Below are 13,840 nucleotides of genomic sequence, written 5' to 3' on the forward strand. Positions count from 1 at the left end.
TGTGAGTGCTACTTGTGAAGCCTGCTAGTTGGCTCAAATAAAGTAAATCTGTTTAGTGGAACCTCTGAAGCGATCAAACTCCATGCCATGGAGGCCGTGAAGTCTTTGTCTCCACCTCTCCTTTGTGCAGCCATTCCCAGCTTCCCGCAGGCACCTGGGACGTGCTGGCCTCGTTGGTAAAGTGGTGCATGGCAGCTGCTGTGTTGGAGTTAATTGACAGCTGAAAGGCAGCATAAGTCTAAGCAGCCTGGTGGCAGCAGTGGAAGAGGCTGTTGAGGCATGCTTTGATTGCATTTTTACTTCAAATGCATCTAAATCTACTTAATCTAAATATACAGAGAAAACTGAGCAGGACCGCTACCTCTCTTTAGACGCAGTATTTGACTCGTTTCCCTTGCAAAATCAATCTCTTGCTTTTTAAGTAGCTAAAGAATGTCATTCCTTCTTATCCCAGCCTCCAGAAACGCTCCAGAAGTCCTCAAGTGCATTGCCTCTTTACTGCCATCTCCTTTGGACCACCAATAACAAACCCATGAGCTAAAAAGGCGAGTGGCTAATGCTTTATTTGCAATACATGTGAGCTCTGAGATAACCATGAATCCTCTAGGGATTTGGATTTACTGTTGATATGCAGACAAATCCCTAAGCCTGACTGTAAAACTGCTCAAGGCTGAAGATGGGCTGAAGTGGCAGTATTTAGTCACAGCACTTCTGATTCCTCTGCCAAAGCTGTTTGTTTATTTTGTGGTCTGACTGAAATAATGTGTCTGCGTTTCCTCTTTTTTTTCAACAGCATTCCTCATCTTAGTCAAGAAGAAACTCAGTTGTGTCTAGGTGAGGATTCTTTATCTAAGGAATGATTAAAGAACAGCACTAGAGGCAGATGATCAGATCTTGGTCTATGAGGGTGTTATTGGTGATTCCTGTGGGGTCTAGTGCTAAAGTTGTTGCTAAATACTCTCTTGGAAACTGTCTGGAAATGGGAGATGAACTGCAGAGTAAGAAAACTTGTATCTAGGCTATTCAAAGTGAAAGTTAACTGCCAAGTTGCAAAAGGATTCCTTTGTGGTGAATGAATGAGCTATGAAGTAGAGGATGCAATTCTGTGATGATAGGGCCGCTTTTCTTTGTCTGCGTTGCTCTGCAGTTAGCTGTATGCTCTTGCAAGGATGGACTTGGGCATTAGCTACTACCCATTTGGAAAGAGATTTAGTAGTTACTTTAGATAATTCTGTGAATATTTCTGCTTATTGCTCATAGAAGCAAATACAAGTCAGAGAAGCCAAGTAGAGCAATAGTAATTTGGTCAGTGAAATGGAACAGTTTATGGATGAGAAAAGATTCAATATGAAAAGTGTTGAGTGTCATGAGCAGCAAGTAGAAGGCAGATAGTGAATACCAATTTATTCTTTCCTGTGACATAAGACCCAGAGAACATCACCTAAACTTATCACACAGGTTTAAAAGAAAAGGAATTATTTTTGCTCACAATTCATTATTATGCGATGGAACTCGTTGCCACACAAGTAGAAGACCAAACAAAAGAACATGGAAAAAAAAACTGATTGGTGAGCATGAAGTGAAAGGATTTGACACAGCCCATCTCAGGGAGACATAAGCTCTGCTCAAGGCAATGTGGAAGGCAATATCCTTTTGTGCTTGCCTTGTTATTGTGCTCTTTCTGTAAGTACCCACTGGCTAAGGGAGAAGCTGCTGTCTTAAGTAAACATTCAGTCTATCTCCATACCATTGTTTGCTCTCTACAATGACCTGAAAGGAGGTTGTAGCAAGATGGGGGTCAGGCTCTTCTCCCACAGGTGGTAGAGACAGGATGAGAGGGAATGGCCTCAAGTTGTGCCAGGGAAGGTTCAGGTTGGATATTGGGAAAAATATCTTCTCAGAAGTAGTGATGAGGTATTGGAACAGGCTGCCTAGGGGAGGTGGTGGAGTCACTGTCCCTGGAGGCGTTGAAGAACTGTGTGGATGTGGCACTGAAGGACAATGTCATTAGGCATGCTGGGGATGGGCTGAATCTTGCTGGCTTTACCATCCAAATGAGGTGGTCCAGGTGCAGAGTCATCAGAGTGTGTGTGAGTTCTGAGCTGAGATGGAGGCCTCCGCTGCCATGTCCTCCTAACCTTTCCATCCTAGCCATCTTGCTTAAAAGGTTGCTTGGAGGATCTTAATTCCTTTCCAGGAAATAATAAAGAGAGAGCTAGTATTTCTTTAAGGGCAGTTATCTTAAATTTATGCATTACAAGACTCTGAAAACATATGAATCCTCTCATTCCTCAAGCTTTTGTTCTGGAGCCTGTTGGTTTGGTTTATGGATGGTTCCTACTGTGTTTTGACTTGTACTGAAAGCCAAAATTTTAGCCACGAGCATATATGATTTAATAGCCTGAAACAGCTAGGAACCGCAGAAAAAATTCTAAGCTTGAAAGTAACATGTTACCAACATGCTTCTAGCTTTGTTGTTGAAAGCATGTAACCGATGCTCAGAAAATCACTCAGTTTCTATTAAGATCAGTCTTGATTAAAGGAGTTTGAGCTACCAGGAGTCGAAATGATCAATTCTGTCAGATTTCATAAGGAAGAAGTGGTGGTTTTTTTTTTTTTTTTTCAGTGAGTGCGGCTAGGCACTGGAATAGATTGCCCAGAGAGGTGATGCATGCCCCCTTCCTTGGAGACATTCAGGGTCAGGCTGGACCAGGCTCTGAGCAATGTGATTCCATTAATGACTGGTGTTCCCCAAGGGTCAGTACTGGAGTCTGTCCTGTTCAAGATCTTTATTCATGACCTAGACAAGGAGATTGAGTGCACCCTCAGTATTTGCAGGTGACATCAAGTTGGGTGCAAGTGTCGACCTGCCTGGGGATAGGAAGGCCATTCAAAAGGATCAGGATGGGCTAGATCACTGGGCGGAGGCCAATGGGATGAGCTTCAATAAGACCAAGTGCCAGGTCCTGCACTTTGGCCTCAACAACCACAGGCAATGATACAGGCTTGGAGCAGAGTGGCTGGAAGACCATGTGGGGGAAAAAAACGGACCTGGGAGTGTTGGTCAGTGCTTGAATGAACGTGAGCCGGCAGTGTGCCCAGGTGGCCAAGAAGGCCAAAGGCATTCTGGCTTGTGTTAGAAATAGTGTTGCCAGCAGGAGCGGGGACGTGATCAACCCTCTGTACTCAGCCCTGGTGAGGCCATACCTTGAGTGCTGTGTTCACTTTTGGGCCCCTCACTGCTACGAGTAAGACACTGAGGCCCGGAGTTTGTGTAGAGAAGGGTAATGAAGCTGTGAGGGGTCTGGAACACAAGTCTACAGGGAGTGGCTGAGGGAACTGGGATTACTTAGTCTGGAGAAGAGGAGGCTCAAGAGAGACTTTATCACTTTCTACAATGACCTGAAAGGAGGTTGTGACGAGGTGGGGTCAACTTCTTCTCCCATGTAACTAGTGGCAGGACTACAGGGAATGGCCTCAAGTTGCACCAGGGAGGTTCAGGTTGGATGTTTGGAAAAATTTCTTCTCTGAAGGAGTGATTAGACACTGGAACAGGCTGCCCAGGGAAATGGTTGAGTTGCCATCCCTGGAGGTGTGCAAGAAATGTTTAGATCTTGTATTAAGGGACATGGGTTAGTAGGGGAATGCTGATGCTAGGTGGATGGTTGGACTCGATGATCTTGGAGGTCTTTCCCAACCTTGGTAATCCTATGATCTAGCTGTAGGTGTCCCTGTTCATCGCAGGGGAGTTGGACTAGATGACTGTTAAAGATCCCTTCTGACTCAAAAGATTCTATGATTCTATAATTTTTTGTGTGCAAAGCAACAGAATGCAAATGGAAACCGTCTTTCCCTCTCCTGCTTTCCTGATGCTGTACTCCTCATTGAAGTTATACAGAATGATGAGGGCCCATGTACACTTCTGTTACTCTGTGCTATTTAAGTTTATATAAGCTGAAAAATCTGGGATGTTAAATGTTTACCAGTTGCTTTTTGATCAATGTTGTAGTGAAGAGTTTAAACAAAGCATATTTGCTGAAGTCTCTAAGCTTAGTTCATATCCATTTGTCCTTCAGAAAGTGGCGTCCTCGAGATCCACGTCAAAAGGAGATTCTCTGCAGAAGTTGGCATATAGTTTCCATGAAAAACAATGAAAAGGGCTTTCCAGATCCTGCATGTGCATACGCAGTGCCCTCTACCAGTCCTCTGAGGTTTGTCTGTCACATTAACAAAGAGTAATGTGGTTTAAAGAAAGAAAACATTGGCTTTTTGTAAACCTCATCTCTTGGCTATAGTTTACAGTTCAGATGTCTTTTTTTTTTTTCCCTTTTTTAAATATGTTTTTGAGTCTCATCCCTGACCATTTGTAGCTGAGGTTAAAGGAGAATTCAAGGTGGTCCCCTCAGTCCTACTCCAAGAAGTGTATGGCTCCCATGGGGAAAACGAAAGTTTTGAGAGAGACGAGTGATTTTTTTTTTTCAAGCGTATTAGTCTATCTGACATTTTTTTCCTCAAGAATCTTGATTTTCTTGCAAACTAAAAAGAAGAGATGTTTACTTTGCCAATACAATGCCAAAGCAGTTTGTGGGGAGGGGGGAGGAAGCTTTTTGTAAAACCAACCAACCAAACCACCCCCAAACTGGGGAAAATGAGCTTAACAGAAGAAATGTGGGGGAGAGAAGAAAACCAGATATTAGACAAACAGAATTATTTCTTAATTTGGTTCTTAATAGAATCAAAACTAAGGTGCAGGGATCAGATTATATTGCCCTTTTGAGGTGTACTCAGCGCATGAAGCATCTTGCCAGTACATCGTGTCTTACGAGATAATGTACCAAATATAGAGGAAATAGATGCTTTGACAGAAAGTCGTGTGATTAAAAAAAGCAGCATACCTTCCTGCTTTCAAGCCTCTTGGTTAGATTTTTTTCTTTTTTTAATTGTGCAAAAGCACTTTAGTTGCTAACTTTACACTTGCAGAACATGCAGTACCAACATAGTTCCAGAACCTAGGTTTTTTGCGCTAAGATGTAGGGAGAGTCCTGCTTCTTTCTACTTGAGAGGCATTTATGCAGAGGGAAACACAAAGTAATTTCATTTCATGTTGGTTCGTAGTGGGGAAGAGGAGCAGTATGACTTAAGGATATTTTCACAACACTTTCCTGAAGAGAACAGAAACAAGAAAATTCATTTTAATATCATGAACGTTCTGTGTTTTGCTTCCCATAGATTTGACCTGTGCAAAAAAGTTTAATTAGAAAAAACAAAAACCAACCAAACAACAAAAAAAAAGTACAAACCCTGATGGCTGTTACATTATAAGACAAGCTGAAATAAAATAACGAATAATATGAATTTGTACTAAGAATCTAGAAATAGGTGGGAAAATAGTTGACTGGGTTTCATTCCCTTTGTGAACTCAGATTCTTGACTATCTGTGCTGACTTTTGCTTTTTAATTTATTATGCTTACCTACTTAAGGGTAAAGATTTTTCTCTGGATCTAGACTGTGATGATACTTGGTGTGTGCTGGGTGCAAGGGAAATGTGGTCATTGTTTTGCATTTGGAAGGTCTGGGAGGGATGAAAGGTGGTGCAAACAGTATGGTTTGTTAGTAATACCTCTAAGCGATAGGCATGTGGTTAGGTAGATATTGCCTTATTTGAGATTTTTCCTTTTTCCTTCTATTTCCATTGTCCTTTTTCCTTTCTCATTCCTCATTTTTCAGCCTTGTTTATACTTCAGTTCCCTGTTTCCCCTGCTTTGTCTCTTGGCCTAGATGATAATTAGGTTAAAAGAATAAAGACCATACTGGGCTACTTTTCTATAAGTAACACAGCAGAAGTAGGTCTTCATGTGGGATTGAAAAGAGAAGAGGATAATGATTTAAATTTGTGCAGGAAGTAAACAAAGGGAATACAGAATCTAATCTCATTTCTGTGATGGAATGGTAATAAAAATAGCAAGAATATCCAAGTTGCTCATGTTTTTGAAGAAACGCTGTTAAAGAGGCCTTTAAGGAATCTAAACAATGCTTTATAAAGCACACTTGATGTGCAAAAAATAGCACACACAACAAAGAGCTTATTGTCAATAAAGCATTTGATTTAGATCAACTTGACAGATTGGGTATTCCATATGCTGAGAAACCCTTAATTGAGAGAAGGCACTTTGCACCTTTTTCATGCTATCTCCATTTGGTACTTCTGTGTGTGAGAAATTCATTAGAGTTCCACATGTTCAGTTGGAGAATCATGACTGCTTTATTCCATGTCCTTTCAGTGAGAATTTCCTCGTCCTTCTCCTTCCCAACCGGTGTGGAACCTACTTCATATGTCTAAAACAGCTAAAGAGAACCAGTTAGGACTCTGACAGGTTATGGATGTCACATGTCAAAGTAGCTCTTATGTTTTCTCTCTCCTTCACATTACTATTGCAAATACTTACATTCTTTGCTCATCTGTGTTTCTAAGTGCAGTAGGAGACACTGTGTTAGGAGGTCCTTGTTTTGTGTTATTAATTTCTTTTCTGGAAGCTTCAAAGAAAAAAGGAAGTAGAGATGATGAAGGAGACAAATTGTTTGGCAAAGTGGCACCGTATTGAGAAAGGAAGTTGTAGCATTTTTAACTTTTGAGGTTAACTCACAGTAGTATTTGTGACGCCAATATTTCTACTGGCATTACTTTTTTTTAGCATAGCTTTAGCTGATCAGGGTCAACATTAAATGAAACACTTTAAATCCGAGTCCAGGGTTTCACACAGTATGTGCATTCTCCTGTCACTTTTAAGTGAATGGAGCTTTCCTAAGGGGGCATAGTTAACAGCTTAAATACTTACCTGTCTTTGAAGCTCTCACTATGATGAAAGTCTGTCCCCTTTGCTCTGGCACGGTTGAGGAGCTGGCAGCCCCTCCACCTCCTGCTGCAGAGCTGCCAGGGTGCCGGAGATACAGGATGGGTCTGCAGGTGTCCCTGGGGCAGGGTCTCCAGGACGTGGATGTACTGGGGCCAGCACTGGGCCTATAGTGCAGCCTGTGGTAGGGCAGCTCCAGCTCTGCTCCCAGGTGTTCACTCCTGCTCTGTTCCCCGCGTGGCCTCAGCATGGGCTTCTGTCCTCCTCTAGCCCTCTGCATTCCCTGCTGACTGTGCTCCTTTGACACTTGTCTCCTGCCTCTGCCTTCACTCTGAATTCAAACTCCAGGCTTGACTGCCAAACTGTGGTTGTTGCCTTAAATAAAAAAGGTTGTTTTTATTTTTTTAAACATTTTAGAAAACTGTTCGGAACACTTATTTTAAAATAGGACCTTTTATTTTAAAATGAACCAAATTGCTCTCTCTGTTCTAGTAGAAACACAGCTCACTAACTGGTAGTAGATCAAATGTTAGAAAATAATTTCCAAGAACGTTTATGACTGCCAGATTCACTTGCATATTGAATCAAACTGTTAGCATGAATTGTAAGTGGTATGCAATGACTGTATAAATAAATATAATTTAGGGCACTAGCCCAAGAACAGTAAACTGCAGTCCTTTGAATTAATGCTGAAGGGAAGTAAATCTCAGGATGGAGGACATAAATTGTTTAGCAGACAGAACTGGGATGGAAATTTTCTAGTTGTGCTGAGATTTTTCTACCTGCAATAGAGCTGTCTGAAAGAATTGCATCTGAAGCAGTCTGCATGGACAAGCTGAGGAGATGTGTTTCTGGGGAGATCAAGCCAAACTTCTGTGTCAGAATTGGTGCCCCAATGTGAATTTACAGCTCCCAGGATGTAGGAAAATTGTTTTTATTAAGATAATCTTGGATTAAATTGACTTGCAGTGCAGAGGCACTCTTATTCTTGTTGAACAAATTCTGTCACTTGTTAATCTGTCCCTCATTGTATGTGTTATTACAATATGGAGAAACGATTGATTAGTTTTGGCAACAGAGCTGCAAGCTCTTTGCATTCATGCTACATACTAGGAGATGAAGGAAAAACTGATCAGGTATCTTCTGACCAAACTCTGTGCAGTTGCTTTAAAACAAACAGATCTATTTAAATGGCATCTTGGATGGATACGTGTTACTATGATACTATACGTGTTAAGGTAATAAGGTGATAAAATGTACGTTGAAGGAGGAAAGGGATCCACCATACACCTACAACCCTGAAAGTGTGTCCAATTTTGTGATCTTTTTTGACCTGCTGAATTTCTCTGGGTGGTTTTGAAAGCATTATGTGTGAATTTAAGATGGGCTTTGAAGCATAGAGTGGAGGAAGAACAGGCACAGACACCTGTATTATCCACATGCTAAAGCAGATCTATCTGACTGTGTAAGGAGATCATGCTACCAGTATCTTGTCATGTTCCCCCCCCCCCCCAAACATTTTGCTCAGCTCTTCTTTGTTCCTAGGATTTATCCTAAATCTGGTCTGTGACTTGATTTCTTCAAAGGAGAGGAGTTAGTTAACCTCAGCTGAAGCAGCATGATGGGAGTGGTTACTGATGATGCAGGTGTAGCCCAGGACCTAGTTTGAAGATGGGATGTCATGCAAGATGAGAGTGAATAGTGCTGTCTGAGGAAGAATGGTCAGAGAGATGAGCCGATGAGAGTGGGAACAGATGCATCTACTCTGAGGATACAACAGTATTCTGCTTCTCAATACTTATTTGCTATTGCCCCTTCTCCACATGAATTCACTAAACAGGCAGTTAGAAGACTTGCTATACAATCGAATTATTGTTCATTTGTTATTAAATAACACTTAAATGGCTGGAAGACTGTGGTAAGATTTTCAGTAGGTAATCCAAATGTAAAATCTGACCTTGCTCCTTTCTTCTTTCTGTGAGTACAGAACAGTCAGTCCCTGGAGTCCTCAACTCACTGCGTTGGATTTTAGGTGGAATAATTTAAACCCAAAGTATCTCTGCAAGAGGCGGAAACAGTGCATATCAACAGCCTCTGAACTTCCCACATAATGTTTCAAGTGGCAAAAAATAGATTATCAGAATCCAATTATTCATTATCACATGTTTTGTTGGCAGGCAGGGATTATGGGAGAAAGTGGGAGAATTTGCCTGAACTAGTATGGCATATGAGCCGGGTTAAATGGCTGTAGCCCATTAAAGTCCTTTAAAAGAAGCCTCTGTTGAGACTCCTCTTTTCTTTTCCCATCCCTTTACTGATTCTCCAACAATCCTTTGACAGCTTGATGTTGAAACCTTTTCCCATGGTGACTGACTTCTATTCCTCTGGATTCCTGTCTTCGGAGTTTCTGTAAGTTGCTTAGGTATGCTAGTCTTTGTGCGCTGGCTGTGATCTTCTTTTAAAGGATATTTTTACAACACTCACTGTTTACCCTGCATTTATCACCTTTCCCCTTTGTGCTTCTTTTCTTGGGGGGGGGGGGGAACAATAGAAATGAACTATATATATATGTATAATTTGCATAGTGTAAAGGGAGACATGTACTGGGTCTGGGCACTCTACCCAGTAGCTCTACAACAGGCTACGGCCATCTTCTCTGTGATGCAATAACCCGGCCTGTTGGCTGCACCAATGAGGAACTGGTTCAGCAGGGTGCAGCAGTTTGGCTTGGTGAGCACAATGCTGAATTACAGCCTTGAGTGTTTACACACTGGACACATGTTCATGCCATATGGAAAAAAACTTCTATCAGGACTGCAAAATCAAACACACAGAAGTCAGAAAGTGCCAAGACATTAATTTTCCCACCTTCTTGTGTGTATGTATTATGATTCAGCCATTAATTACACAGTTGCCTACAGTTTCTTCCACAGAATTCCTGCTTCCCTCTGTGCACAGGATGTCCACTGCTGCTCAAATGAGAAGCTGTTCAATATTATTATATCTCATTGTTTCTCATAACAAGCAATGAGGGCAGAATTACTGATGGCCTCATGCTTTTCATTTCCTTGCTGTTCTTCACCACAGCACAGTTGGGTAGAGTTTCATGGACAGCCTTTGCAGTGGCCCTGTCTTATGCTGGGTGCTGCGTTGTCTCCATTTATGAACTGGGAACAGAAGAACACAATGTCTTGGTCTTCTCGGGTGCTCAACCTTGTGAAGTGTTTCTGATTTCCTTATCTCCTTTAGCTTTGTTCCTGATTCCCACCTTAGATCCCATCCCTATGTTTTGTCTCCCTCCTGCCTAGCTTCAGTTCTTTGCATCTCTGCCTCAATGAGGTTGTTCATTAGATGTAACATGTATGGTGTACATATGGCATGGGGTCATATAGAGGCATGAGCAGCTGGTACTGGGTGCAGCACATCCGTGTTACTGCAGGACAACTCTAGGCTTTTTGGCAGGTGGGTTATGCCAGCCATGGCATCGTGCTTACACGTCTGTATGTTCTTCAGTGCCAGAGAAAGCTCTAGCAACTCAATATAGAACAACATGCTACAGTGAAGGCTTAAGCTGAATTCTCAAAAGGTATTCATCCAATGCCTTTCAAAAGCAGTCAGCCATGTTCAGTTTAGGTGCAAAGAAAAGGAAGTTATCTTAAAATATGTCTTTGCTGCTTTGTAAGTTTGACTTTCACTCAGCTCAGATTCTGCCTTGTAGGTACAATTAACAAGAATATAATGAGCAGCTTGATCTTTTTATTACTTTACCCCTGAACATCTGTAATTGTGCTCTCTGATTACCATAATGGACTGTAGGTCTGCCATTTTTACCCCCCAAAGACTGTATTCTATTTTAGACTGATGCACATTTTGCTTTTATTTGCTTTTTAAAGTGAGTTGTGATGGAAATTTGTTACCTGTATGTGGTTTTAAAACCCTCTTTAGAGATATCTGTACTAGAATCAAGTCCCAAGCTGCTGCTAGAATTAATGCTTAAGAGAACCCCAGGGGAGAGAGAAATTAAAGACTGGGAAAGGCAAAGTTGCTCTTACACCTGCTCTTCATCTCTTTTCACATTGTGCTTGGCCTTGCCTTTTTCAGTGAAATCTCTCCATTTGTTTACTGTAAACACAACTTTTTAGAGATTTTACGCATCATCCATCAGGTTTCTTTGAGTTGCTAGGTTAGCATAGTGATCTGTTACTGGTAAGCAGTAATAGAAATGAAGAAGTGGGTCTCCAGGTAACGGTGTGAGATTGTCACTTTGATTTCCTTCAGTGCTTTTGATTTTTTCTTTTTGTAGGGAGTTGAGTAACATATCAAAGTAATCTTGTTTCCATTTTCATTTCTAAAAGTCAAAATATTGTGTATCTAATAATGGCATTATTAGAAAAATCAATATATGCAGGAGATGCTGAGATAGTAAATGTGGCAGGAGCTAAATAAGTTGATTGTTATAATTGGATGCTTACATTTTAATTGATTTACAGATATATTAGTTTCAAAGACAGTCTCAGCATAAAATACATTGGCATGTAAATACAGCACCATGATTCATACACTTACTGTGATCAATTTTGCAGATTGTGTTTAGTTGATATTTTATGTTTTCATTGAGTTTACACAAAACTGAAGAGTCTTATTTCTATGTGATATAGTTAGGCTAGTGTCAGTGTGACTAGTTTTAAGGCTGACCACTTACATAATGGTTGATTCAGAATCAAAATGACTGAGGGACCTCCTCAGAGCTATGTGACTTGATCATATTTTAAATAAAAAAAACAACAACAACACAACTGTATAGTGAATCGTCCAAACTTTTTTTGTCAAAATACTTTTGTTGCAGGTAGTACTTTATGCATATTTAATGCATCTTACTTAGAGAACAAGGCTAATTTTCTGAATTCCAGCTCTTGGAACGTGATTAATCTATGTGTTCAGAACAGTGGTAGTAGTTTCTATTCACATGCAGAATCATTACAACTTCTATTTGTCCTACATAGGACTTTTTTTCCATCCTTGGATCTCAAAGCACTCTTGAAGGATCGCTCTGGCCCACATATAAGGGCTGTTCCACCACCTTCTTGATGAGTGGTGTATCCTTGCCCATGGGTACCATACCAACCGGTCTTCCACTTCCTTCATGTGAATCCTTTTAAAAGCTCTAGTTCTGCTCAGTGAAAAATGAAGATATTCCCATTAGGACAAATAAAGACTCAAGAGATTTTGAATCAAATGGGGGGAAAAAAGCAATTGTCCACAGTTTAGACAGGCCAGGATGGGAGTCTCGGCACAGCACAGAGGCAGTGCTGTACAGCAGCTGGGGAATACCATGAGGTTTTTGGGCAAACCTAGTTTCTCTCATCTTGGCCGTGGCCAAGTCTGTGAATCTGGATGGTCCGTTCACCCTTCTGTTTCCTTTTCATTCTCTACTTAAATGGTTCTTAACCCAACAGGTCCTTTCAATTAGCAGATGCCTTCCTAGCTCAGAAAAACCTTCATTATACTTCAGCTGTAATGCTGATAATATGCCATTGGTGGCATAGCTCAGTGAAACCAAGATATAGACACATTGCGAGGGGGCTGGAGCGTGGCAACACATTTATAGTGTTGCTTTTATTGAAGCTGCACTTTCTTTCTCCTCCTCCTCCTCTTCCTCCTTCAGAAGATGATGACATTGTTTTATTTATTTTAATTGTATAGTTAGCAAGCCAGCTTTAAAAGTAAAGCAGCAACCCATCTCTGTTCTGACACTGTGAGCTCTGTTTCTGTGGAAGCTCTGAGGGTAGAAAATGAGTGTCAATTCCTACCCCTAACTGGGGAGAATGTGCTCCAGAATGACACACCATGGAGTAGCTGGTAATTTCTGTCCCCTTTCTTTCTTTTGTGGCTGCAGGCACCTGATCATTAATGTCATCATGGTTAAGGAGTTAGGTCCCTATTTCCATGGAAACATGAAGAAATGGTTTTGGTAACTTAAAGGCCCTTTATTTATTGAGTAGCATTTTGTCTCCTGTTTAAGCATTTATAACAAAGAAACCTACAATATTGAAATGTTTTAAGAGATACCGTGTTAAATGAGGTGAACAGTTATAACAGTGGATGGCATTTAACTTTTCTCTGCTCTCTTATTCTGTAGCAGTGTATCAGCTGGTGGAAATTAGTGTGGCAGCGCTGAGGCCAGTGGTACCAGGACAGCTTCCAACAGTTAGAAGTTTGTCCCAGAAGTTTGTCTGGTGCCCAGCAGGTTGGCCTCTCAAGGGAAGCAATGAATTTCTCATTTCTTGAAAGTTGAAGCTGGATGAGATAAATCTCTTAACAAACACTGAAACTATTATTAGTTCAACTGCTGCTGCTGGATGAATGAGATCATCTAAAATGTTTTTCTGATTCTTTATTATGCTCATGGATTTTGAGATGTAAGAATTATGTCCAAATAGCTTAGTTTTTTGCATTCTTTCTTTTCTCTTTGCTCTGTAGGTCAGTACTGATAGCCACTTAATATGATAGACACGTGTATTTATATTTAATTATATAGTAATTCTAATCCTGTGAATGTTCAGGCTTGATATTTCTTTTTTTTTTTAAGTATTTACAGTATGTTGACTACAAAAGACCAGTAAAACACAGATAACATACTTTGTACCCAAACAAAACACTTGGAAAGCTGAAATGCACAAAAGACAGGATGAAGGATATGATTTTAAAAAGGCATAACTAGTGGTATACGAAACTACGCTTTAACCCGTTGACTGAAGTTGAGGGATAAAGTACTGATCCATTCAATATCAGTGGTAATTTTCCTGTTGTCTTAGTTGAAATCTGGCTCAGCCAGTGGTTTTTCACATTGCGCATTCCTGTGCTTTCTCTCACAAACCACCAAATCATTTCCACATCTGAAAGAAATCTCTGATCTGGTTTAAAAAACATTACTTCTCTCTTTCTTTCCGCTTGAATATAAACTACTTCTGTTTATCCTGCATCTGAA

The 13,840-nt window shown here is 40.8% G+C and overlaps 1 protein-coding gene and 1 long non-coding RNA gene across 2 annotated transcripts in view; one reads left to right on the forward strand and one right to left on the reverse strand.

The window, feature by feature from the left end:
* Nucleotides 1-13,840, forward strand: part of DGKI (diacylglycerol kinase iota) — a 174,628-nt gene that overhangs the window by 12,034 nt on the left and 148,754 nt on the right. Inside the window, exons 2-3 of the mRNA XM_021388553.1 lie at nucleotides 4,077-4,211; nucleotides 9,193-9,261. Coding sequence (XP_021244228.1) covers nucleotides 4,141-4,211; nucleotides 9,193-9,261 — 140 coding nt within the window. The 5' untranslated portion in view covers nucleotides 4,077-4,140. The remainder of the gene's footprint in view (nucleotides 1-4,076; nucleotides 4,212-9,192; nucleotides 9,262-13,840) is intronic.
* LOC110394608 lies at nucleotides 6,245-9,493 on the reverse strand. The gene is made up of 5 exons (XR_002435738.1): nucleotides 9,207-9,493; nucleotides 8,810-8,911; nucleotides 6,838-7,227; nucleotides 6,448-6,535; nucleotides 6,245-6,346 (listed from the first exon to the last, which is right to left on the reverse strand). It is a non-coding gene; the product is annotated as an uncharacterized LOC110394608 (long non-coding RNA).

Source organism: Numida meleagris, chromosome 1 (assembly GCF_002078875.1).
Source record: "Numida meleagris isolate 19003 breed g44 Domestic line chromosome 1, NumMel1.0, whole genome shotgun sequence".
NCBI lineage: Eukaryota > Metazoa > Chordata > Aves > Galliformes > Numididae > Numida > Numida meleagris.